This window comes from Oryzias melastigma, linkage group LG23 (genome assembly GCF_002922805.2).
Source record: "Oryzias melastigma strain HK-1 linkage group LG23, ASM292280v2, whole genome shotgun sequence".
NCBI classification, from domain to species: Eukaryota; Metazoa; Chordata; class Actinopteri; order Beloniformes; family Adrianichthyidae; genus Oryzias; species Oryzias melastigma.
The window spans coordinates 12,216,829-12,243,638 of NC_050534.1; the positions used below are offsets into that span (position 1 = coordinate 12,216,829).

General features: G+C 36.1%; 1 protein-coding gene across 11 annotated transcripts in view; it reads right to left on the bottom strand.

Moving 5' to 3' along the window:
• LOC112158504 (ELKS/Rab6-interacting/CAST family member 1) overlaps positions 1-26,810 on the bottom strand; it is a 129,034-nt gene that overhangs the window by 94,421 nt on the left and 7,803 nt on the right. For 10 of the 11 annotated variants that reach the window (XR_002921326.2, XR_002921328.2, XR_002921329.2 and 7 more), the window contains exons 2-6: positions 22,414-23,179; positions 21,279-21,356; positions 21,059-21,214; positions 3,705-3,961; positions 3,459-3,630 (exon numbers count right to left, since the gene is read on the bottom strand). Coding sequence is in view for 7 of the 11 variants with exons in the window: in XM_024291937.2 (XP_024147705.1) it covers positions 3,459-3,630; positions 3,705-3,961; positions 21,059-21,214; positions 21,279-21,356; positions 22,414-22,917 (1,167 nt within the window). In the remaining 4 variants the exon portion in view is untranslated. Of the gene's footprint in view, positions 1-3,458; positions 3,631-3,704; positions 3,962-21,058; positions 21,215-21,278; positions 21,357-22,413; positions 23,180-24,916; positions 24,935-26,810 lie in introns of those variants that run through there. The other variant, XM_036210264.1, reaches the window with a different exon arrangement.

Here is a 26,810-nt window from a genome sequence, read left to right on the forward strand (position 1 = left end):
ACAAAAGGTTAGACCACTAGACGCTTTTAAAAGAAAATCAACAGTTTTGATGAGTTCTACTTTTAAAAAAAGCTAAAAAAAAAAGTACAACTAAGTTAAAAGGAAAAATAAAATCCCGACTGTCTGTTAGGTGTTACTCCATCCAAGCTCAGTAGAGAAATGAAGTAGGGGCAAAAAAGATGAAGAAAAGAAAGGAGGAGTGTAGTGGTAGATGTAAAAGCACAGAATGAAAGAAAAGATGGAGAGGAGAGCTGAAAGACAGGAAGGGAATGAAAGCAAAGGGGAGGACGGAGCAGAGCATGCCTCACTGCTTCTCTTTGGAGGCAACAAAAACTAGGACCTAATGCAAAAGCCAAGAAGCAGAAAACCCACATATGAGTGTTCTGGCAGGGTCCCACTGCCAGAGGGGCTGGTAAAAACTCACTGATATTGGCTCAAAAGGTCCAATACATTTAAATTAAAAAGTTTTTTTTAATCTTTTTCAATTATTCAAGTACCTTCAGTATTCAAGATGTGAGTAATTCAATTTAAACTAAATATTAGAAGTAAGATTTTTATATTTAGGTGACACATTTTCTTTTTTTTTAAGTCTTTTAATTATGATTATGTTGGGGTTTTTTGCCAAAATCCAACATTTATGTTGTTTTTAAGGACATAGTTTCTGCAGAGCAGCAGTAGTTCATTAGAAATTCATTGTTATAAATTTGTTGTTAGGACTGTTGCCATGGAGTAAGACTGGCCTCCTTCCCTTCATCCATCTGTTTACGTGCTCTCCCGCTAGCTTACAGCCCCTCACCACCTAATGCCTCATTTCCACTGATCGATCCAGACTGGACCGGACTTCTGAGTGTTTCCATTACAAAATTGACCCGTTACGCAGGATTGACTGGTACCATTTCTGGTCCTAAGTCCATAGAAAAATGGAATGGACCCGTGAGGGCGGAGCTTCTGTCGTCCCATGATGTAACCCATTGATTGGCGGAAAAGCTTTACAACAGCAGGAAGTGTCCAACCAGCGCTTTTCCAGACTCAAGATCCAAACTGAAAGTTTTGTCCTCTACAATCTTCTTGCAAAGAAGAATAGTTCTTTACATTCAGTATTCCCCCTTATTCACGAGGGTTGTGGAATGGAGACATGCCGAATCCACAAACCTGTTTCTGTCTCACCTGACCCGAAGATTGTCCGTTACCGATTCATACTCATCAAAAACACTTCCAATCGTGCTTTGTAAAACATTTATTGAAAATCATTGGAATATTGCTCAACATAAAGACTTTTTTTTCTTTTTCATTTAGAAAAATAGACTGTACTGCAGCGTAGAGGCCGGCTTCATCCATGATAAACGCCTGCTCCATATTATAATGATCCTCCACTGTTATCTTTTTCATTTTCCGCTCATTTATCTGTCTGCTGATGCAGCTTCTCTTTTGCTGCCGTTTTGATACACAGCTACGTCATCAGTCGACACCCCACATGCGCTTCGATGCTCCGACGCTCAATGGAAATGCTCTCTTGAATTGCTCTAAACCGGCCAAGAGGGGACTGGTCAGGTCTGTACCGCTCAGTGGAAACGAGGCAAAACATGAACGGTGTAACAAAAATGGCGAGCAATATTGGAGCTATCCAGCTGTACAGTTTGGAGCCGGATGCTATCTCAGACGAGGAAACCAAAGACGTACATGAATCCAAGGTCTACAACGAGGAGGGAGCTTGTCGGTCGTCGTAATAACTTGTATGTCGCACTTAAAAGCTTTTTTCAACAGCATTTTTACGTCTGCTCCTGATTCATAAAGATTTAAATAAATAAATACTCCGAAATGGGATTTTAAGCTTGTTTTTTAAAAAAATATGTCAACCATCATCATAAAATGTCACAACTATTCAAGTGCTTTCAAAACTAAAATTGTTAGATATGAGTGTAATTTAACTACATATTTATGGTAAGAGTTCATGTCTAAGGTGATACATTTCCTGTTTAATTTAACAGTAAGCTCTAGAATGAAAGGCAGTCCCTCTTAAGTCTTATTACTGTGCTTTTTTTTTTTTACAGAACAAAAAAAGACAAAAAACGATCCATGTATTTTCGATTTACTTGTGTATTACTGTACCTTAACCTCCATTGCGTTTGTAAGACTCTTTTATCAAAAGTGACTTACAGATTGCTTCTATTATTGGGGCAGTATGGGGGTCAGGTGCCTTGCCAAGGGACACAATGCCTGTGAGTAATACCTGGGAGCCTTTCTGCCTCTGGTCGTTTGTCTTCTGCTCACATTGAATGTGTCACTTCCATTTTTTTTACTTTCTAACACATCCTCAGATGTAGAGGAACAACACTGATGTGCCTGGAGGAAGGTTGCTTTTCTGTGACACCAGATTTGTTACAATCATTCCATAGCATTGACTTTATAATGTTTAGTGTTAACATTCAATTTAACATTTTTTGATAATACTAGAAATCAGCTTTTTTAGAGAACATTTAAATGAGATTTATGATTTTTTTTGGCTCTGCCTTTCCTGCAGTAGGTCATCATGCATAACAAATCAAATATTTGCTGTAAGGCTGTTTACTGAAGAGAGGATGTGGAGCTACGACTAGGAGTGAGAAGAGGAGCAGGACTCAGTCACTTTCATTTGGTTGCTATGCTCTGCTGCAAACCTTTAGAGCAACAGAAATACATTTTCAATAGCTTTAAAAATCACAAAATGTACTTTTAATGAGTAAAGAATATTTTAACTCTATCAGGAACTTTATCTGATAATTGAAATAATGATCTAGAATGTGGCAGTGACTAAATATGCATACTAAAATATTAATGGACGCAAATGAAGCCTGAGTCAAGAGAGAAAATTCAGAATAAATGAATAATTTACAGATTTAAAAAGCTAATAAAGCACTTAAAGATTTCTGTGCTAATTCTAAAAGTAAACATTGTTTAGAGTCAAATGGAGGTGAAACACAGGAAATTTGTTCAGCAAATGCACTGAATAATTGATAAATAATCTATTATTTTAAAATTTTTAAACATGTGTAATTAACAAATTCAGCTATTTCTCCTTAATCTGAGTTTTACATCATTTACTTAACATTTTCAGAGGACAAATCGCAAATATTTGCATCAAAATGGACTTTGATTATTATATATAATTCTTATAAAATACTTATTTGCTGAAGGAATACATGTCAATGTTAAACTGCATTTTTAATTAAGGTTATTTATTCCACATATGACCACTAGGGGGAACTGTTGGATTAAAAAAAACACTTATAAGTTTAAACAAATAAACAAACAAAACTGACATTAGAAGAAATCAAACAAGAGAGAGGAAATAGGGGTCAATAGATGAATTTGCTAATCAAAACGACAACTTGAAGGCTGCTGGAAGTTGGGAGAGGCACCATCCACACAGGAAAAGCTAGTTTCTTCTCAGGAAATCATGAATGAAATTAAACCCAAACCTCTCTGAGTTGAAGCATCTCCTTGTCTCTTTGCTCGAGCAGGCCTTCCAGTTGGTGGATTGTCATCTCTGCATCAGCGAGGCGCCTCGTTCTTTCGTGGTCCTCCTCGGTTGCCCGTGACGACAGGCCTTTGCTTTGCAACATTTCCAGTAACTTTTTTATGGACTCGTCCCTATCAAACAAGAACAAAAGGACGCGTTATAAGTAAGTGGAGCTGCAACGTTTCTCACACCTCCCTGTGTTTACCTGGCAGTCAGCGTGTGCTTCTGCGTGTCAATCCTCAGCTCCATTTCCTCCACCGTCTTCCTCAGGAGGAAGAGCTCTTTGACCTGGCGCTCGTACTCGCCGTGGAGACGCAGGAAGTTCTCCTCCGTCATCTCCTGGGGTGGAATGGCCCGGTTTCCGAGGCGACCGGACTCTGAATAGTCGGACTGGAAGAGTTGGTTGAGATCGCGCTGGATCCGGAGCTCGTCTTGCAGAGCCTGGATGGTGCACTGAAGATGCTGGGGGGGGCAGAGAAGAACAAAGTTAGCAACTATTAGGGCACAAGTGAAGAAATGAATAGTGTCAAAAAGAATCTACAGTATATATGGTGCAATAACGACACATACATACATTAAGATTGAAAATTATTATTGATCAAAGCCTTTTTGTGCCATTTATTTCTCAGATTTTCTCATACAAATCCAAAATTAAACTACATTTAATTGAAAACATAAATGTTTTTGCTATTGGGTTTGTTGCCAGTCATTTTTAAAAACCCATTTTAAGTTTTTAAACAAGATCTTGTAGCATTTTTCTGATGATGATGGACATATTAAAGAAACGTAAGCTTAAAATTGCATTTCTGAGTATTTATTAATTCAAATTGTAGCAGACAAAAAAATGGCGTTTGTAAAAGCTTGTAGTTCTGACGAATAAATACGCTAAGATATCCCTGCACAATCAATGTTTTTAATATCCTATTTTGCTTAGTTTAAATGAGGTTTATGACCTAATCCCAAAACTTGCTAAAGGGATAAAATCTCAATGACGAAGAAGGCTTTTAAAGCAGGAAAAGACCATGATCATCCTTTTGTCCGTTCAACATAACTAAAGAAATTCACACACAAAAAAAGAAGAAAAATGTTGTCAGTAAAATAATCATGAAAAATGGGAGTTTGGAGCATTTGTATGGACATAGGCTTTAAAAACTTAAGGATCTAATCTTGAAAATTAGGAGAATCTATGAGTAAATCTAATCTGTTAGATTTTCTGCCAAGCAGCACCTAAATAGGTAGAAGATGTTGATCTTCATGAACATAAAGATCCCATTGAATTATATCTCTAAGGTTCAAAGAAAATAACTTTTACAACCTTTTTTGAGCCAAGATACACTTTTTCCTTAAAAATCCTGCAGCACACCAGCAACCAAAAATGTAAAAAAGTTAAAAGTCCGTAGTCTGTATTGATGTACAGTCTCTCTTGCGTTAAGGCAAAAAAAGCAGGAAGTTGCAGCTGTTTCTCCTAAATATTGTCATTAAAGTTGTGACAGTTTTCAATAATAATTTAAACTAAATTACTTGAAAATTTGCCCAGATAGTTGGTTTTGCCTCAAGTCCAGCGTAAATATATTTTAATTTATTAAAATAATAACAAATAAAAATAAACTAATCAAATATTGAACCATTTAGTCAAGTCAGGATTTTTTTGTACATAATCTTTAACAGATTGAGTTGAAACCAACAGTCCAAAAGAATCAAAACTGATTTGAAGGAGCTCCTTGTTTGTAAACAACAACATGTGTACTGAGCGTGTGCGGACAGGTGAGCATATCAAGCATCACGTTTAAGGATGAAGGGACAGGGTGATCCGTGAGTCACGCAGGAAACAGCGTTCGTTATGTACAGAGCGAATGTCAGGTCATGGTGACGTCCTCAAACCGTTTTGCTTTATCATCACACAGAAGATTTTAACTAACAACTAACAGAAAATGAAACATCAGTGGAAAGTTCAAAGGTTAAAACAGGAAATGATTCAATTAAAAGGAAGGAAATCCAACACAAGGGTTTGGAGATATTCTTTTAAGATGGATATAAAGACCGAGAATAATAAGATAAAACTGCAGAAATTACAGCTTTAAAACGCTCAGCCTAATGTTGAACGACAGGAGAGCAGCCCTCCCTTTTGTCGGCATGTTTAAATCTGCATTTGTACTACAGACCCAAATGAAAGATGAATAACAGGCACTTTTATCATCCTAATGGCTTTCTGCCTTTAGAGGGAGAGCGTGGGCTGATCTGCTGACTCATACAACAGCACCCCCTACTCACTTTTACACACACAGACATTCACATGATCGCTGGCATTTCTAGGACTCCCCTGAAGACCAGAAAGAGAGGGATAGAAAGCCTCCGCTCTTCTTCACTTCAATATTCTCTTCTTTTCCTCTCCATGCCGACGGAGACTCCTCCCATACATGAACTAAATTCGTGTCACTGTGGATTCTCGGTTTAAATGGTCATCGAGAATTCCAGATTAGTACTAAATGCATGGATTAAAAGAATATTTTAGCAGTAAAACTATTTTTGCATTTTTATTTTATCATTTGTTTGTTTTTTTATGAGTTCATCTGTTTCATTAAAAGATAAATATCCAAAATAGAAACATTTCAGTCAAATTTAAATAAATATCCAGAGATATAACAGTTTTTTTTTGCAAGTGCATATTTTTTTTTCAGTTTGACCTCATATAAAGTGGAAAATTTGTCATTTCTTTGTTGCTTCAATACAGATACAATTGGATGTTTTGGTCTCTTTTATGTTTAAATTAACCGCCTAAATCAGAGGATGGTAAACTTTTTTAGAAGGGATGAGATGCATGGCAGGTTTCAGTAATTCACCTTGTACGATAAAGAAATAAAAATGGAATCTGGATAAAAACAGGCACTAATTTTGATTGAAAATTAATGCACATAATTTTTAAAAGAGCATTTTGGAATTGTTATTTTAAAACTGTGACTTTTGTTCTTATTTTACTGCCAATTGCTTCAATGAGTTGATGTCCACCAGGAAAAAAAAATGCAAATTTAGAAAATTGAATTCATTTTGTGTTGGAATGATTAGAAAAATGACTCATTTGAATGTCCACAAAATCTTCCAACACCACATTTATGCTGAGCAACTTTCTGCACAGAAACAAACATCAATGTATTTATAGTGCGCCAAAAAAGAAACATGAATAAAATGTATTAATATGTTTTATTCCAGTTTGGAGGCCTTCAGCTCTCATCTGTCTGTAGAGCAAATTTAAAAACTTTTTTTTTTAAATACAGTTTTCTAAAATGGTAGCCATGGTAATGTATCAATACATGGTACTTCGGGAACTTTTAGATCCTAATGGTGTTTTTAAACAGTCTAAAGATTCTCCAAAACAGGACTACATTTATAATATTTGGTCTAGGTGTGAGAATTTACAAGGTTTTTACCTCAGATATTTCTTGGATTTCAAAAATAAAATATTATCTTACTCTTCCTCCTCTTTATATTTCTGCTTGCTAATACAAGCTTGCTCAGACTTTTGATCCAAATGAGCAAAATTACAGTCGATGTGTTTATGGTCTGTGCTCAGAAACTTCTGAGCTAAAGTCATCTTAGGATGAGTGGTTTTGGGGGTTTTTGCATGACAAGCCACAATCTCAGAGAGCGTTCCCAAGCTCCTAGAGTCCTAAAGGGTTTATTCAAAAAATAAATACGTAAAAACATCTTTTGAGACTAAAGTTAGATAATATACAGATGTGAACAGAGTAAGTAGTTAACACTCTTTTAATTAGTAGATAAATCAAGTTTTTCTAGTTTTTTGTACAACAAAAGGGTGGATAAAGATGTGGTTTACCTTGATGTGTTTCTAACATCTGAAAGAGTCATTTCTGCAGGTAATTATACAGGTAAGTCATCATTCTTCCAACTTTTTCCTCTCATTTATTACACTAAAGTAAAAAGTGGTTGAAGGACAAACAGTAATCTAGACACTCCAGCTGACTGAAGAGTTGCTTTTCACTCAGCTGGAGGAAAGAAACTTCCAAAGCAGTTTAAAATGTGAAGAATTCAGAAGACGAACACACACTTATCCAGCTGGAATGCAGAGCTGAGAAATGCCAGACCACGATGGAGGAAGCAGGAACACAACCACGGGGGGGGGGGAAGAGGAACAGTGTCAGAATGGGAATGTGTACCAATGCAAAGTCTGATTTTCTCTTCTCAGTTTCTGCTGAATTGCCTTTGGCGCCATGATCTTTGACCCTGACGAGCACTTCCTGATTCCACAGGGGACATTTCTATTCAAACACTCGAGCCTCACATGCATGTTTCAAAAGACATACACATCTGCACTGTGGCTCATAATCAGACACACGCCAACCGTGTAAAATATAAGACATGGATTTTTTTTGTCACTTCTTTGGCCTTTCACTCGTCTTCACTCGTGCTGACTCTAAAGACCTTCATCTGCTGACTGAAGCTACATCACCGATATGGATGATGAGGATGATAGGAATTTATGAAAAGGAAAACATATACTCCTCTTTCAAAATAAATTAGGAAAATAGCATTCATGACTTCAGTTTTCTGCTTTTTAAAGATAAAAATTTTAAAATTACTGTATTATACTGAAACAACTAATGTAAAGCCTTTTAAAATGTAAAAATATCACTTATATAAAGATTAAAGATTTTATTCATGGCAATTTTTATCAATAAATGTTGGTAAAATTCCAATAGTTTGATCCTGTTGAGGGATACAGGTTAGCTTCAGCTTAAGGCAGTGACATGGGACATATTGATGACAAATTTCGGAAAAAGAAACTAAAAATTGATTTAAAAAAATCTTGAAAGAACAAATGATTACAATCAAAACATTAAAGGATTTTTGATTTTCACTGATTTCACAAATAAAAAAAAAATCTAAGCCATTATCTAGGATATAGTTGTTGCACAGCGGCAGCAGTTTATTAGAAATTCATGGAGCAACCCCGCCCCCTTTCCCCTTACTGTTAGAGAGCAAAGCAGAAATACAAAAACACTCTTTTTCAAATTGCATTTTTCCATTGATTCAAAATGTTTTGAATAAAGAAATGATCATAATTGCAATTTTAAGCTTATTTTTTTCTTTATACATGTCCTCTAAATGCCACAAAACATTTTAAAAACACAATTTTTATTGCAGTGGGTCTTTAAGCTGTAGAACTTTAACTTCTACAAATACTGGAAGTCAAGAAATTTCCTTCAAATTGCTTCTTCATCTCAAAGTGTTATATAAGTGGAAGTTATGTTAGAGCTTTGTATTGCTTTTTCAATTCAGAGAACTCATCAGTAAAATGAAAAGAAATAGCGTTAAAGAAATAATGTATACCTTCTGGAAATAACTCATAAATGCATTCACCTTTTTTTTTACCTGACCCTTGGAGACATTAAAGAAAATTAAATAAAACGTTAGCTAAAAAATGGTAAAGTGACACCAGCTTGTGCAATTTCTACAAATATTTTGCAAGAAAAAAAAAAAAAAAAATCAGACTGTGACCATAGTGACAATTTTTCCGACCCCCCTTGTCATCTCTCCTTCCGGCCAATGCTCATGTGTCGTTCAATATTAACATCCCTGCGCTATTACTCCTCCGTCTCATCCCTCGCTCATTCCGCTCTCTGCATGAGTCATGCTTCCTCTTCATAAACAGGCAGGCAGGAAAAACACACACTCTCAGACCAACACAAGTGCGCGGTAGTGCCCACACGTGGAGACCCGCACATGTGATGCTGGAGGTAGGGGTCGTGCTGTGCATGCGTATGTGCGTGTTGTTTGTGGATTGGAGAGGCAGCACTCAGGCATTAGGCAACAGGCAGATTAACACAAATGTGTGTCTGTCTTCTGAGGATAAATAAAAGGCATAAAGGTAAGTGGTTTGACGGAAACACAAGGGAGCATCTGTTTTTAGCTAGGAAATGTATTGGAGAAATAAAACAAGATTTTAGACGCAGTGAGAGAAGCAGAAGAAAAGTGGGAGTGACCACAGTGTAATTCACTTCAACAGTTCAGCCAGACTCACTCCTTATATGGAAACCACACACACAAATGCAACAAGAGAAAGTGGATGACGGCGGAGGGCAAAATGTTGCTAAATCACAGCCTCGTGTGAAAGCAGACGCTCTGCTTCCTTTCAGTTTCACAGTGCCGTCGTCTGTTCCACACAATGGTAGACAATGTGTCTCCTAAAGAGAGCGCTGTTCTCTCTCTGCATTGAAGTTAAAGTTTTATAAGCCTCCCGAGTGTCAAACTGCCCTGGTTTTTTTCCTTCTTCCTTTTTGGTGGAATTTTCTCAATGTGCGTCACACTTGCTGTTTCAAGAACGGCTCCTACACTTTCGCTGTTTTCCTCCCTACCATCCTGCTCGGTATTTACCTTTTTTACCCCTCTCTCCCTCCCCTATCTCTGCATTCTGGCTGAGTAAACATACAGGTTTGAAGACCATCTGTTACCGATGAGAATTTGAGCGTGAAAAACCTTCCCAAACGAACGCGCACACACAAGAAAACAAGGAAAACTGCAGCAATACATCATTTTTTTCCTCCTCTTGGCTACTTAAAAGGTAGAAAGTGTGTATGTCTTTTATGTAAACATTTTTCAATGCAAACAAGCCCGTGAATGAGCATGAGGAGGAGTTATGAGTGGGTTGAGTTCTTTTTTTTTTTAGAACTTGGAACTGAAACAATTTTATTCTTGGTTACCTTCACAAAATAAGCTTTTAAAGAAGATTTCCAGAAAAAAAACTAACACTTTATATTTTCTATACCAAATTTGACCTCTGCATAAATCCAACAGTACATTCATACACACATTTTTTTGGTATGCATTCATTAATTTCTATATATTAACAATACACGCAGTAAGAATTTGTACCAATTAATTTTTAAAAGCCCACTCAGATCATCTTCTGATATTTTGAAAGCGTTCCTAGTCGTCTTTCAATTATGAATATATGTTTTTTTAGCCCAAATCAAAAATATGTGTTGTTTTCTAGGACATAGTTACTACAGAGCGGCAGTATTTCATTAGAAATTCACCTTTAAGATTTGAGTGTTGGTATGGAGCAACTTCGCTCCCCTTTTCCTACCAATTCCAGGAAACTTGTGGCCAATCCAGCGTATTTTCTACGTCACAAATGAGCTCTTTTTCCAACTGCAAGTTTCCATCTGCTCCTGATTCCAAGTGATTTAAAAAAACTGAGACTCAGAAATGTAATTTTAAGCTTTATTTTCTCAATATATGTCCTCCATCATCACAAAAAACACAAGATTAAGTTAAAAACATCAAAAATATTGGATTTGGTCTAAGCTTTAAGCTACACAGGAGCAGCTTCATTTAGTTATATTTATATTTTTTCTTTTTTTTGTATAAACTATAGCTTCCAGTATATATAAATATAGTTGTCTTATGATTCAAGAAGTTATTCAAGACTTAGTTGTGTCTTCCAAAAAAAAATAATAATAATAATATTGATAATGAATGGGTTTTAATTCCTCGTGTACATACACTAAGTCAATAAATCAGAAACTGTTTGTCTTCTTGTGTGTTTTATTCATCTGCATGCTCAGCTTCTTTTCTCTTTGCTGTCAACATCCTCCCAACACATTTTCTTTGGACTTTAACTCGTTTTCAGAAAATGGTTCCCTTTCTTAGGAGAAAACAGTAACATTGATCTTAAAGTCAATAGAGTGCAGTTCACGTTAAATGGGAACCGTGTCTTTATCAAGTCCCCTTTGGTTCATCCGGCTTGAGGTAAAAAGGTTCACACCAAAGATAATCCTCAAATCTTAAGCATAATTTAAAAAAAAAACAACATTTTTTTCTTTTTATCTTTTAACATTAACTCCCCTTTAAACTACATTTTTGATCTCCCCTATCAAATCCATCACTCTTTTTCTTTGCACCACACAGTGTTTTTCTGCATCGTCACTTCCTCCCTCCTCCTCTCCACTCCCCTGATTTACTCTACCCCTCAACATTTTACACATCTTTACATCTCAATCTATCCTCCTGATCCATTATTCACTTGGAGACATCCTCCTTGCTCTCCCCCGTTTTGTTCCCCGAGAACACATATTGCCAGGGAAAGCATTTTTGCAGCCAGCTGGCACAGAAACTCCTGCTGAAAACATTTTTTTTAATACAAATGTAACACAGGCCGACGTTTGCAACTTACATCTAAATAGGATTGAAAATTCAGAGAATCCACTCAGGAACGCTTAGATGTTATGAAGTCAAATCAAGTGCTAAACAAAGTTGATAAATGAACAAAAAAGATATAATATTCTTTCTGTTGTTACTTTACTTGGTGATAGTATAAAAGGAGAAAATGCACTTAAAAACAAAAAGTTAGAATTTTTATTTTAAACTTTAAAAATCACAGTGAGATTTATAATTTATTTTGCATGTAGTCTGAGTTCCTTATTTGATTTTTTCTCCTAATTAGGTCATACAGAGCTAAAATATGTATCCTACTACGATAGTTTGGGTACTACTAATAGTAATTAACAGCTGTGGTACGGTGGTGAGGCTAGAACATTTTACTAGGGGGGCAAAAGACTTTGGAAAGGTGGCAAAATTGAAGTAAATAATTTGAGAAGTGCAAGATTTTACTTAAAGTTATTGTTTTTTTATTTCTGCAATGCCTAAAGTAGCTATAATTGATTATTTCTTAATCTTTGTCAATAATAATACTAATATTAACTCAAAAATATGGAGACAAGCTGTGGGAAGGAAGCTTTCTGCACCCCTGTAGCTCCGCTGCTGTAATAGTATAAGATTATAGGATATTATTTAACTAATTCTAACCTGTAGATGTAAAGAAAATGTGTATAATGTTCTTTAAATTTACTAAAAAATACATTTTTGTATTAGTCTTCCACCTTTGAAGAAGTTAAGGAATGGACAAGCAAATGCCAACTTTACAAAGTGTGATTTAAGTGAAATCTTTGGTACAAATTGTTAATCAAATAAATTGATTTCACACACAAAGTCACATGAAGCATCTAAAAGTTACATAAACTAATTTTTGAACACTCACATGGAGGTGGGATGAGAAAAAACAAACTAACTCAGGATTTGAGAATCAAGACTGAAAGTGGCTTTATGTGGGCATAAACCACAGGAGAATATAGAGAACAGCCACTGGTGCTCAGACTTAACTGTAATGTTATTTTACTGGTTATGTGGTGAACTAATGTTGCGTCCAGAGGTCAACTCTCTCTGAAGGCTAAAGTGGATGTTTAAACACCAATATGTGTAGAGTTTGGGGTTGTTTGTCAAGGTTTTTGTTGAAAAGTTACGTTAAATTGTGTTTTCCTGACTGTGTCATATCAGCGTATCTCTTTTAAGACACTATTTTAGCTTCAGGATCAACAGAAAACTGTTTCTGCTTCTCATCCAACACTCAAACAATATGCTCTATCCTATTTAATCTTTTTTTTTTGCAAGACAAAACAATCTCTGCTGACAAGCTAGAATAATCATAAAAAGATAAACTTTTTTACAAAATGCACAATTCATTAAAGGCTTTTATTAACTTTAAACAAGTCTCATTTAAAATATCTGCACAAGATGAATAAATTACAAAGTAAAAAAGCACCAAACATTTTTATGAGTCTAGCTGATTTTATTCAAGACTTCTGGTTTATTTTTATGGGTTTTTTATGTTACGGCTCACAGATTTAATGATATCCGGTTCAGGAAAACAACAGAATCGAGCTTCAAATTAACCTGAGGACTTGATTTATGGCCGCATTTATGAAGCGGAAAATACTCAGAGATACTGCAGGTTGGGAGTTTTTCTTTAAATTCCTCAGTAAGGGGCCCGAAAGAGGAAAAGAGGAGACAAGAAAGACTGTCCTGTCTTTTCATCAGCTGTCTTATCTAATCTTCCATCTGAAGGTAAAGAGTTTAAAATAAAATCTAAGAGGTGTAATCACATATAATCAGGGATCAGAATACTTTATTGCTAAACAAATACCAATTTCAACATGTATTTGATTTGCTTTTATACTGTATTTGTATTTGGTATAGTATCTTTTATCTGTGTTGTATTGTTATATGGAGATTCTGTCTCTTAAAATCTGTTTTATTTTGTTAAACATCAAATTGTTAATAAACTGCAGATGGAAACTTACTCATGGCTAAAATCTGGCATATTTACATTTGAAAATCATGTTTTTGATGTGTTATTCTTGTGCCATTTTTATCATGATAAAGAAGAAAATAAAGCCTAGAATTACCTTCATGATTATTTATTTATTTATTTAAATTGTGAATTGAGGGGCAGACGAAAAAATACAGTTAGAAAATATTGTAGTTGTGACATCACAAATATTAAAAAAATTTAGACAAATAGAATGGGTGACAGGAAGGGGGGTGGGGTTGCTCTGCACAAACAATCCTGGCTAGAGGTGTGTATTGGCAAGAGTCTAGCAACGTGATACGATTTGTAATATGCATCTCACGATACAATACGTGTCACGGTATAACCGGAGACTCTAGTAGAACAAATTTTCCCCTTTTTTCTAAAAACTATCTGAATATTTATACGCCTTTCATTGTAATAAAATGGTAAAATTACTTTTATTTAGTAATTGTAACTAGAGGTGTAGGGAAATTTCGATTTAGCGATATTTCATTTGGCGATACTTGTATCGATCTAAAATATTTCTGTTTGGAAATCAGACAATGTTGACTTTTCCCTTCGGAGCAAACATTTAATTTACTAAAAGAAAACCATTGTGAATTCGACTGTAAAAGCAACTTGTAAATGAGATACAGTTCTAGTGCTTACGTTGTGATTACTACATAAAATGAATTTTACCATTTTATTACAATGAAAGGAGTATTAATAATCAGTATATTATCAATTTGTGTTCTAATATACGAGTTATTCAAAAATGACAGTAAATAATAATAAAGTGCAATAAAATAAAGTAATAAATAAAGAATATGGTGCTTTTCTTTTAGTAAATTAATTGTTTTTCCTAAAAGGGAACAATCAACATTGTCTGATTTCCGATAAAAAATAGTTTAAATCGATACAAATACTGCCAAATGAAATATTACCGAATCGATCTCAGAGGCTAATTTCTAATGAACTACTGCCATACTGCAGGAAATATGCCGATAACACACAACCAATTTTTTTCCCTAAAAAAGCAGCATTATCATAAATGAAAATATTTTACAGTGGATAAAAAATTAAGATAGTGTGGAACTTTAAAGAAACTTTGACAAAAAAACATTCTTACCAACAAGCTAAGCACTACTATGCTTACATTTAAGTCATCTATTTCCTTATTGGAGTAAACACAAACACATAGCTTGTCCTTCATGCCCCCACTTCAGCTTTTAGCCTAAATAATAGAAGAAAAAGGAAATAAAGCTGATTCGGTTGTGTTTCGAAGCACATATAATAACTTCTTTCATAGAACTCCAGCCACATACCTTCCAGAAAACACACAAACTGTTGTGTGTGAACAAAAACACCAAGTTCATATGTTTAAGGAGCTCGTGTATGACTGGAGCTCGTGTATGACTGTGTCCATCTGGTCCTCCTTTCAACTTACACAACTCTGCGCACACAAAAGCCCGATTGTCCTCACGTGTGTGTTAGGCTGCCAACAAGGACAAAGACTGCCTCCTGGTACCACCTTCCTCTCTGCATACAAACACACCCTACGTGCAAGAAAAGCCGAGGAAAATAAAAACGCTCAAAAATACATGTGAGCAGCATATCGGCTCGAACATGACAGGAACAAATTAGCGGAGCCACAACTCCCCTTTCAGAAGTAATGCACACCCCCTTCGCCTATCTGAATGTGTCATTCTCACTCCGCTGCTGAGGTCACATGGCTGGCTGGGAGTACAGTGAATAATAGATTGCATCTAGCAGTGACACAAGTGGACAAAGTGGTTGTTGTACAGCTGTGCAAAGACAAACCATGCAGAACAAAGAGCAAGGGGTTCATTCTGCGAAGGCTTCATTTGAAAAGACAAACAAAACAACAAGATTATTCTGGGAAATGAAATAATTAGAAGCGTTTTCATGTAAAATATATATACATAGTTTCTTTTTTCTTATGGAGAAGAAAATTCTACAAAAAGAGGGAGAATATGAGGAATGTTTAGAAAGTGAGGCTTCAGCATTCCAGAAATTCCTTCATATTTTTCTTTTTTTTTCCAGTTTCTCATTCTCTCCACACAAGAACGTTGTTCTTAGCTAACGTGATCAAAGAGGTGGAAAAAAGCGGGAGAACACATCTGCATGATTGCTCAGGGCTAATGACAAAATGACAATGACAGGGTAATGCATTTAGTGTCAAATGACTGAATCTGAGATTTTTTCTTTCCCTGGTCAAATCTAAAGTTGATATGAGATGGACTACACTATATTTTGTTGGGTTTGTGCAAGTCTTGGTTGTTTAAATGCGTTCTGGGACAAACGGGCTCCACAGGCCCAGATGGAGAGCTGCGTCAGAGGAGTCCGGCAGTGTGAGTGAAAAAGGAAAAAAAGAAAAAAGAGATGGAAAGTGTAACACCAGTGAGTAGTGGGTGTGATAAGACAAAACTACTGGATGTGAAAGAGCAAGGGGGGAAGCAAAACACAAGAAAGGAAACTGCAGCACAAAAAGAGAGCCTGATTGAATCCTCTGCAGTAACGTAACACAAAACAGACTCCCAGCACCTCTGGATGAACACACACCTTTCCCGCTTTTGTCAAGTGGGAACTCGCGGTGACTCACAACTTGCCCACAATTACAGAACAACCCACTGAATGTGCTCCGTCTCTGCATCCTTTAACTCACTCATAATAGTTTGATGAAGATTGTTAATGTTAAAAATTCTATCATTGCCTGAATAATGACACTTTCTAAGGACACAATTAATCTCAAATGTTTTTTTTTTCAATAAAGTAAATTTTCTTCTTTTTTGTAACCAGATCTTTAGATTTTGACCATTGACTGTATAAAAGAACTGGACCGAGTGAGTGTGACGTCATAGAAAATGTCTTACTTCCAGCTCCAAGTCAAGAAGTCATTTCAGCCGCCGTTTTCTGTGACACAGATGCTGCAATTTGGAGCTAAATGACGTCTGTAAGCAGTGATTGGTCCAAGTTTATCTAAGTCATGATTTCTATGGTAACTACTGTGGCCAATCAAGGGTGAGATTGTTGGAAAGCCACACCCCTTCCACTGAAAGAGGGCTTGGGAGAATCTGTCAATCAAACAATTTGACGTAGAAGCCAGTGGGCACTACATGCTTTTACTGAGACGTCTGATTGATCAGTTTATAACTTGAATAACGTGCGATAAAGAAAAAATAGAACCTACTCACATTATTTTTTGATCAATTTTCTCCATCAAGGCCCTCATTTTCAGTGTTTGAATTAAAACGTTGTGCAATTATTGAATCAGACATGCCACATGGTACACACAAGAGGGGCACCGGATTACAAGGAGCATGGATAAGTTTTTAAAAAAACAAGAGAGGGGAGGGGTTGTCATGTCCAGGGATTTGTATAGTCAATGGGTACTTCCTGTTTGAAACACCAAGAGGAGAGCGGTCACTCAGCCCTGTTCTCATTTACAATCAATGGTTTTGACCAACAGAAAGTTAAGTGTAAAAAGAGAAAACAACTTGCAAAAAAATATACTTTAAAAATAACAATATCCCAATTTACTGTATTAGTAGATTTTTGTTTTATTTTAGTGTTTTCTTTGGGTTTTTATTGTGTTCAATAAACTTTTTTAATGTAGTGGATAGATAGCTCTTTAATTTAATTGTTTTTTGGTGAGTTGAACGTTTTACAACAATTTGATGTGATAACATTTACAACAAAATCCATCAAAAGCGTATTGTTAGTTGATTACTCATCCGTAATTAAGCTAAATCGATCAGTAGAAATGTGTCTGAAGCACATTTTTCCTGCAAAACATTTACAGAAGAGAAAAGTTCTTAACTAAATAAAAGGTGACACTTATAAAGTGAATTCTGTGCCTCCATAAACACTTTTAGAGGTTTCTTTTAACAATGTAAGATAATTTATCCTCTCCAAATGCATTTAAAGGAGACTTATCAAAACTACTCTTGAAAAAAACATGAGAAATCTCAGCGCAGACAGAAGAGGAAGAGATAAATACAGAAGCTGGCGGAAAACAGATGAAGATAAGGAGTCAAGCATGAAGACAGAAGTAAATAAAGAGAAGGAGGGGTTGAGGGAAAAGAAGCAGTGAGTTTTCCCCAGGAGAGGCGTAACCCTGCAAACGTGCGTGCATGCATGCCTGTACGACCCCCTCATCCCAGGTTTACCGGAAGCTGACTTAATTTAATTTCTAACAGTAAGATGATGGCAAAGACAGAGACTTGTGGGAGGGAGGAAGCAAAGCTGACTTAGCATGTGAAGACAGAAATAGAATTGAAGGAGAATGACTAAGCGGTGAAAAAAATATCAAGCAGGAAGAAACAAAAGGCCTGAGGTAAATCAAAAAAGCCGGAACGAAAATATATTTCTTAATATTTTTTTATTGGATCGAGATAATGTCTTACGTGCTTCAGCATGTGCATTTATTCATCCAGGAGCACAAACCCAAGAGGGATGAGAGCAAATGTCAGAGCCACTGAGGGTCTGGGAGCAGGCCAGCTGCATGAAAGATTAATCAACTTATCAGCAGCTACTTAGTTCATCTAATCCATAAAAAAGACATAATTTAGAAAAATGAGAAGCACATTGAAACTCAAGGTTTCTGCACACAAATCAAATAAAAATCCACTAAAGATTTGCTGCTATATTTAAAAAACAAATAAAAAAGACAATCTTTTCTACTTCTGCAGGGGGTTCGTGATGACCATGTAAAAATTAAAGCGCTGTGCGAGACTACGAGTGTGCATGTGTGCAAGTCAACTCTTGTATAATGTTTCACCCTGCTGCCAGACTCGCCGAGGCTCCGTCTCATCCAGATGGCTGGAACACCAACAGACAGCTGGAGGTCCCTAACCAGGCAGCCAGGCTTCATCTGTGTCTTCTCCACAGTGAAACAAATCCAGCACAACAGCCCATTACATTATCAGGACACGCTCCCTTTTCCTCCACAAGTTATGGAAATTAAGCAAAAGACAAGCTTCAAATGCAGCATAGAAGTAGGTAAAAACTTTATAAAGTATGACTTAATGATTAACATTTTTTCCTGTCCATAACCAGCTTCATGTGTTCAATGTTATAGAATAAATTGAATAGAATAGAACTTTATTGATCCCACAAAAGGGAAAAGACCTTATTACCATAGATGTATTAAACACTAAAAATACACTCAAAAATAAACTACAACCACATCCTTACATTTTTATATCTATAGATTGATTGAATATCAATTGAAATACTGTATTTCATGCATGATCTGCCTGACTGAATACCAGCAGTAACATTTTTTGTGCTTTAAATTCCCATTAATGTTAAGCTAAGGTTATCTCCAAATTCCCACCCTGGTCTCTAACTACTAAAAAACTACATAGTGCATGACTGGATTTTAAAGGTAATTCGGACATGATGCTCAATACTTTTCTTTCGTTTTTCTAAAAACCGGATGTGATGTCGCCGATTTCACAAAGGGAAAAAAAACGAATAAAAACAAACATTTCATGACATTTGTTTATGGCTTCACTGTGCACTGTCCACATTTAAACACGTTTTTTTGCTCGAAATTCGTACATTATCCGCTAATCTAGTGACCATCAATGTACGCTAGTTTTTCACAAAGACTTCTGGGAAGTTTCCAGTGCACTCGATTTTGGAATTAGTAGATTTGGACAACACTAAAAATGGCAAACACACTATATAGTGCACTATATTGTTTAGGGGGAAATTCGGACACAAACTAGTGCCCTGGATTTTAAAAGCAATTCAGACAGCATGCTCACTACTTTTCTTTTGTATTTCTTAATACCGGATATGACATCCACAACTTCATAAAGTAAAACTTGAATAAATACAGACATTTCATGGCACCTATTTAATAAATACAATGTGTTCTAATGAGGAAAAAGTAAATGGTGTATTAAAAAAATACATTTAAACACGTTTTTTTTCACAAAAATTGTTCGACCACAATGCATTGTGGTCTATATTTGTTAATGTAGTGAGCCAAAAAAAAAAAAAAAAAGTTTTTTGCAAAGATTTAGTGCACTTAATTTGGGAATTGTAGATTCAGACAGCACTACAAAATTCAGACAAAGCCTACGTAAACGTAGCTCGGCAACTATCATTTGAACGACCATTTACAATGAAAAGTCTATATTAATGCTCGAAAATGCACGTTTCAGGCTTCCATGTTTAAAACTGTTGCGTATTCAAGTCACTACGCAATTTCTTTAAAGTTCGTTTTACAGGCTCTACATACAAACAGCTGAGCGTTGACCACTCAGGGACTCGGATTTGAGAGTGACGTATGAGTAATGTCTTTTTCAAGACCAACCGTTTGAAAAGATGTGGTTTGTGCCCATCCAGTTTTATAGGACACCATGTCTTTTATATATTGGAATAGAGCTGGGAAAGAAAAAAAACGTGGATTTGCACCGCTTTGACATTTCGCACCAAGCCTCTTCCAACTGTAGGTGGCAGACATGCACTGGTTAACAATTAAAAACAGAAGTAGAAGCCCTTCCCTGCGTGTCCGATGTGAACACCATATGAATCTGTGTATAGCACGTTCTCAAATGTGTAAAACATGCCCGGTGTGTATCTAGCTTTACAGATCACAAGCAGTATATCCTGCATCATTAAAGATGAAGAAGTCATTTGTCCCTACAGGGGCATTTCTGATTCAGGTTGAGGGCGGAGTCACATGAACGCTTTAAAAAGGAGTTATTTACCTCTATCTTTTGCAGCTATTTATTGTTATTTTTCTATAACTCTTAAGTTTCCCTGTAGACTCTTTTTTGTTGGGAATAAATATACTTTCTTGGGTGTGATTGTAAGTTAAATAAGGAAAGAAATGAAAAAGAAATTTAAAAATTCAAAATGAGATTCTGAAAGTAATATGACTGGAGAACGAGGTTAAGCCGAAATGTTCACTTAACTTTACCTTGAACGGCTTTTCTTGGTGTTTTAATCCAAAACCCTCAAATCCTGAAACATCCATCCATCTATAAATCCATCTCAGATACTGAACAGTGAAGGCCTGATCCATTGTAGGGCCACATATAAACAAGAACACTCCAGAGGAACAGCTTATAGTCATCTATGAATTATGTTTTTGGGGAAAAGTTAAAGAAAACCCACAAATACATGCCAAAAACATTTTAAGTCCACACAGAAAGGATCCAGTCGGGTTGGAACCTTTTTGCTTTGAGTTGAAAGTATCTTATTGTGCAGACATCCCCAGTTTCAACCAAAGAATAGATCTCTAAATAGAATCCAGTTAATTTCCCTTCATTAATGGCGCACATAAATGTTTGTAAAGCCTTGTTTTAATCTGTACTTTTTTTACAAGGAGACTCAAATTGTTTGTTAGAACTAGCAGAGCATAAAAACCTTCTCACCTGTGTTTCCTCCTGCACCACTCTGTACTGCTCCTTCCAGACTCCTATCTTGGTAGCTTCATCCTTCCTCAGCGCCCTTTCTTTCTTCAGTTCTGGACTCCAGAAGGTCTTAATTGAGTTCATGCTTGAGCTCAACTTGGACTCCTTGCCTTCGAGCTATTAGAAAAAGTGTGTTAGCAAGTAAACAGAAAAAGAAAATATCATTTTGTTGTTTGGTTACCTCTCTGCGCAGTAGTTCGTTCTCTCGTAACACTTCTCTCAGTTGAGTCTGAAGGTCTGACATTGCACCATCTCTCACCTGGTCGTGCACACAAAAACATTTATTTTAACACACTAGCAAAAGCATTGTCAGCCTGCAAGTTCCACTATTTGACCACAGTTATGAAGTCTTATGATCTCAAAAACAGCACTCTAAAATGTGTTAACAAAACCTCTGCAGCCTCAAGTCTTCCTTCATTTTTTGACTGACTGATGAAATCAATGGTTCTTTGATTTGTAAAGAGTCCAGGCATTCTGCATTCTCACTGTGATTGAACTGAAAGAACTGCTGCTCATAATTTATTCAGTTTCTGCCACACCGTACATAAAACATTCAAGTATTCATAAATAAAGTTCCTTGTATATGAAAATGTTTTATTTAAGCAGTGTTTTTGGGCTAACCCTAAACAAATGTTTCACAGAGTATGATTTATTTTTTGAACGATTAAAAAATAGCTAGTTTTAAGGTGAAGTTAAAAAATTATCTAGTGCTTAATAGGATGCAAATTTTGGTAAAATATTTAAGAAAAAAACTGGCTGTGAAAACCATTTATCTTATTTTCATAAAAAAAATATAGCTATAGCAATAAAAGGATAACATGTATATTGACACAAAGAACAGAATAGTGTAAAAAAAATAGAAGTGTATCTAATTCAGGAAAGTTTCATTTCTTTGCTCTCAGGTTATGACTCATGGTGCAGGGAAGGTGGAAGAGCAGAACTCAAAAATACTGTGTGAATGCTCACTCTGATCTGGTTTTATTTATTTAGCTCAAGGAGAATGTAATATCCTCTAAAGACTAAGTTCAGCTCAAGCTTCTCACAGCAAAATATAGCTCTAGAGTAGGTATTTTATTTGTTATTTCATTTCTGCGTGATGATTTACTGCTATATTTAGAGGATAATTTAAACTCTTAAATGATAACTAGACCGTAAATTAAATTATTTATGTGGTTATCTAAAAAAGTTCTTATTGCGATTAAATGCATTTGATTTAAATTTGCAGAAAAAGCTTGTTGAGTGAGTGATAGGTATAATTGTCCATCAAACTTCTAAATTCTCCTAATAACAGTATTTAGAGAAAAGACGGGACCCACCTGTCTCATGGAGTGGGGCACAGTGGCCGCCTGTGGGGGCTGGTTTTGCAGATCTCCAAATGCTATAGCATCACTAGGCATGACGGCTCCAGAAGTTCCCACTCCCCCACCCGTGTTTATATTAGGACTGCTCCCCATGACCGCTGCCCTGACCCCGTAGGGCACCCTGGCTCCGGCTCTGCCCAGGGTCATGGTGTTTTTCGGCATCGTGGGATTCAGCCCACCGCTCAGACTCCCAATGCCAGCTGGGTCTTCTGCTGCGTCAGAGAAATACATGGGGCCGCCGGTCGCGTAGGCAGCATTCAGAGACTGAATGTTCTCCATGGAAAGAGTTTTGCCGCTTCCGGTGAGTCCACCGGCGGAGCTGCTGCTGCTGTTGCGTCGGTGGGCCAGCCGGGGAGAGCGAGGGAGGCGCGGTGAGCGGCCGGGACTCCCAGAAGCAGAACCGTTCCCATTGGATCCAACCACATCCAGCTTTGAGACGGAACGAGAACTCCCATACATGGTGTCAGAGTCGGTGTTAACTAAATAAGTCGAGGCTGATGGTCAGATAATCAAAACTGCTTTTTTTAAATCACACCAATGGTATAAAAATCTAACTACAAAGAATATTTTGTTGTCATTCCTCCCTGGCTGAAATATTTTGTTGTGTAAAGACAGCAGGGAATGAGGTCTTTCCAACACAAGCTGTGATCCATGGACTTTGTTTTCACCAAAGCATCTCTTCAGATAAGATGATCCACACAGTCTGAGATTATGTGATCACCTAAGGACAAAAAGATAGAAAGAGCTCTGATCAATAAAAGTGGAGATAAGAGAATCTGCTGATTAACAAACAAAACACAAAAAAATCTACTAAATATTTAAAACCCAAATAAAACATTTTCCAAAAAAATATTGGTGTTTGGCCAAAAAAATGCAAAATGTCCAAAACTTTTTGTTATTCTAAAATAAACGTAATTATTTCAGCTTCAAATGCTCTGTTTTTTACGTTTCAAAACTCAAAATTTCAATTTCAAAACTTTCTTGTCAGTTTCAAATCTTTTTTTTAATGGTCAGCCATTTTCTGACTGTAATTATCACAGTTCTAGGAGTCAAAAGTTTTAAAAGTGAAATTTTCAGATTCGAAAACAAAAAAAAAGACTTGAAAGTAAAAAAAAATTTATAACTGACAAAAAAGTTTTGAAATTGAAATATTGAGTTTGGAAACCTAAAAAACGGAACATTTGAAGCTAGTTTGTTTTAGAATAGCAAAAAAATGTTGGACATTTTCCATATTTTTGGCCAAACACCAATATTTTTTTTAAATGTTTTATTTGTATTTCAAATATTTATGGCCCCAATTGCTCCATACTTTCAGTCTTTTGCTGCATTCCCACCAAATACAAAATACATGTCAAAATTAAGTCTGCCGCCTCTCGTTTGATGCACGTCAAATTTACTGCTCGATGCCTTACTCCGGACGCAAAAGGACGCAACCGCCAACATTTTTCTGGACTTCCTTCATTGTCACGTCATTTAAAACATGGATGATGTTGAGCGAGTAGTTTGTGTATATACATTTTGGAGAGTTCTACAGAGGTGGCAGCAAGCACATCACTGTGTTCTTTATTATGATTTTTTTTCTGCTGCAGCTTATCCTCCAGAGCAAATTATAGACCAAAAATATGCTAATTACTGGCTAATTACTCCATCTTTTTTTTCCTTTTGAACATCAATTACGAGAATAGGCTCAGAAAAATCATAGGTTATGAGGTCATCCTCAGCTTTCTGATGTGGATGCTAACCTCCCAGAGCTCCTAAAAAACTATTCCCACTTTGGATTAAAAGTTGTTCAGTCAAACTGTTCATCATTTGCCAAGTGCCCTCTGAACACATGGGGCAGATAGACTAAAAAGCACCACGGCTCCGTCATTTTGCGTATCCATGGAGACACTGGTGTCATTCTCGGGTCAGTGGAGCTGTTGGACAGACACATCGGTCATCTGATCCACAGTCTCTTTTTCCTGGAAGCAAACTGGAAGAAAAGGCAATCTCAAAGAAAAATAAGAGGAAAGCTAGCTGAGGTGGCGTCACCTTTGGGTATGACATTTGTCGAGGAACGAGCAGATGTATCTTGCCTCTTTTTATGAAGTTTTAAAAAGGTTAGCAAAACATGCAGATAATCAGAGGCCTTAATTCTATGTTAGCAAAAGGTTAACTGAGCGACTAACCACTAAACGGGGACATAAATGGTAACCCTTTCTCTGTAATGAATTGAATTTCTCGGCATAAATGGTCTCTTGTCAGTTTCTAAATACTGTGGAATCAAATTAAGCCACAAAAAAAGCATCCATCAAGGTGTTATCTTGCACTTTGCCAGCCTTTTTAACAGTTATTCCTCTTTTTTTATTGTTAGATGCTGATCTCCGTCCAGGGAGACACACACAAACACACACAGACACATGGTGAGACGTAAACAGGGACCATCTGGTCCTTCTCCCTTCAGGCCGAAAACACACACCTGGAAAGAAACAGGCCAGGGCCCAGCCTCTCACACACATGAATTCAAGGCCACGACTTGTGAAGATCTATAGAATCAAAAGAAAATTTACACTTGAATCAATCATATATTTAAAAAAAAGGGAAAGTTAGCTCAGGGGGTTTGATCACCAATGAAAATCAAACATTACATGGTTTAATGAGGAAATAAAGAGACAAAAAATGAGATTAGGTTGAGTGTTCGTCCTCTTCTCAGGACCAGCTGACCCGCACATAATTTATATGTCCCAATTCTCACTATGACAGCTTGTTTGGCTTTTTTCAGGCACATACATGCACTGCAATTGGAAGGTCACCAATCTCTGCAAGAACTAAACAAACAAGAACGTTTTTTTTTTTTTTTTTTTTTTTGACCTGAAGATTACACAAAAATTACAACACACTGACCAATAGATTTGACCGAGTTTGAAGTCTAAGGGTCATAAGAATGAAATGTCACCACGCCCCCTTTAAATGAAGATGCTTAAAAAGCAGCTCCTCTACCTGACTGTCACAAGAATCAAATGTTTCTAAAATAAATATTTAAAAAAACAATGAAACAAAACATCTATGATGCAGTTAGTGTCATGAGATACAGCATATGACTGACCAAAAAAACCGTCTGTCTTTACACTCACAAACACTCCTGCCCTTTCACACAAATATGTGAAACCACTGTGGTTTAGCCTTAAGAAACTTCTGCGGTTGCATTAGGAGCTCTGAAAGGAGAAAACAACAGCTCTGAAGCTACTTTTGGATCACAATGATTAGGGCTGCACGATATTAGAAAAACTTGTGACGTGTTATATTAGTGATTAATATTGAAATGACAATATGACTTGCAATAAAAGACCATATATCATTTCCATTTCACTGCGTCAGCTTTATTCAAATAAATTCAACAGAACTTAAATTATCCTCTAAATGACTCTATAAGAGGCGAGTTTCTAACATAAAAGAGGTCCATCCGATTGGTCAAATGTGAAGAGGACTTGTTAAACACATCAAGCTGCCATAAGATTGTTTTTGAATGTGTAAACATTTAAGGTAACCATTTATAGTTATTTAAGCCATCTTTTTTTGTTTTTCACAGGCTGATATTTCGATAACAATAAATTTGCGATGTATTATTGTGTTCAGGTTCTCTATCTTTAACTGAGCATTCATATCAATACCTAAACCCAGGAATTTCATGTGAATCTACAGTTTTCGTCTCAAAGCAGGGACCAAATACAGTTATTTGAACACTTTTAGTGTAAATTTCTTCTTGTTAAGTTAGGTTCCACATTTTTAATCTATCTAAGGAAATAAATATGCTAAAACAATTAAGCAAAACAAGATAATAAATATTGATTATCATAAAAGAAGCTAAAAATATCCACAGAAGCATACCCACTGAGCTTAGCTTTTCCTTAAAATGCAAAATAAATATTATTAGTGAGCAAAAGTGTTTAAAAAAATAAGCTTCAACACGTTTACAGCTTACTTTTTTAGTTAAAAAAAAAACCAAGAGGAAACATAACACACAAAAAAGATGGTCCACAACCTTTTGTGATCACTCGCTCTGTAAAAAAATATTTATGATCATAAATTATATCTTATAAACTTTTAGATTCCATTATAAAACATTCATTTTAAGCTGTAATATCTTCTGGAACTTGTGATTTTATTTTTCCAACATGCTACTAGCAATTCAGCAAAAGACACAACTGAAAATAAGAAAAATATCTTGAAATCTTGTGAAAGAAAAGTGTCTATCGTCTATTTATATTTGTTTATTTTTATTGCTAAACTTTTGTGCAAAAATCAATTTTCCTTCCGTTGTAGACTTTAAAACATTTCTCATTTGTGACGATTTAGTTGCAAAAATAAATAAA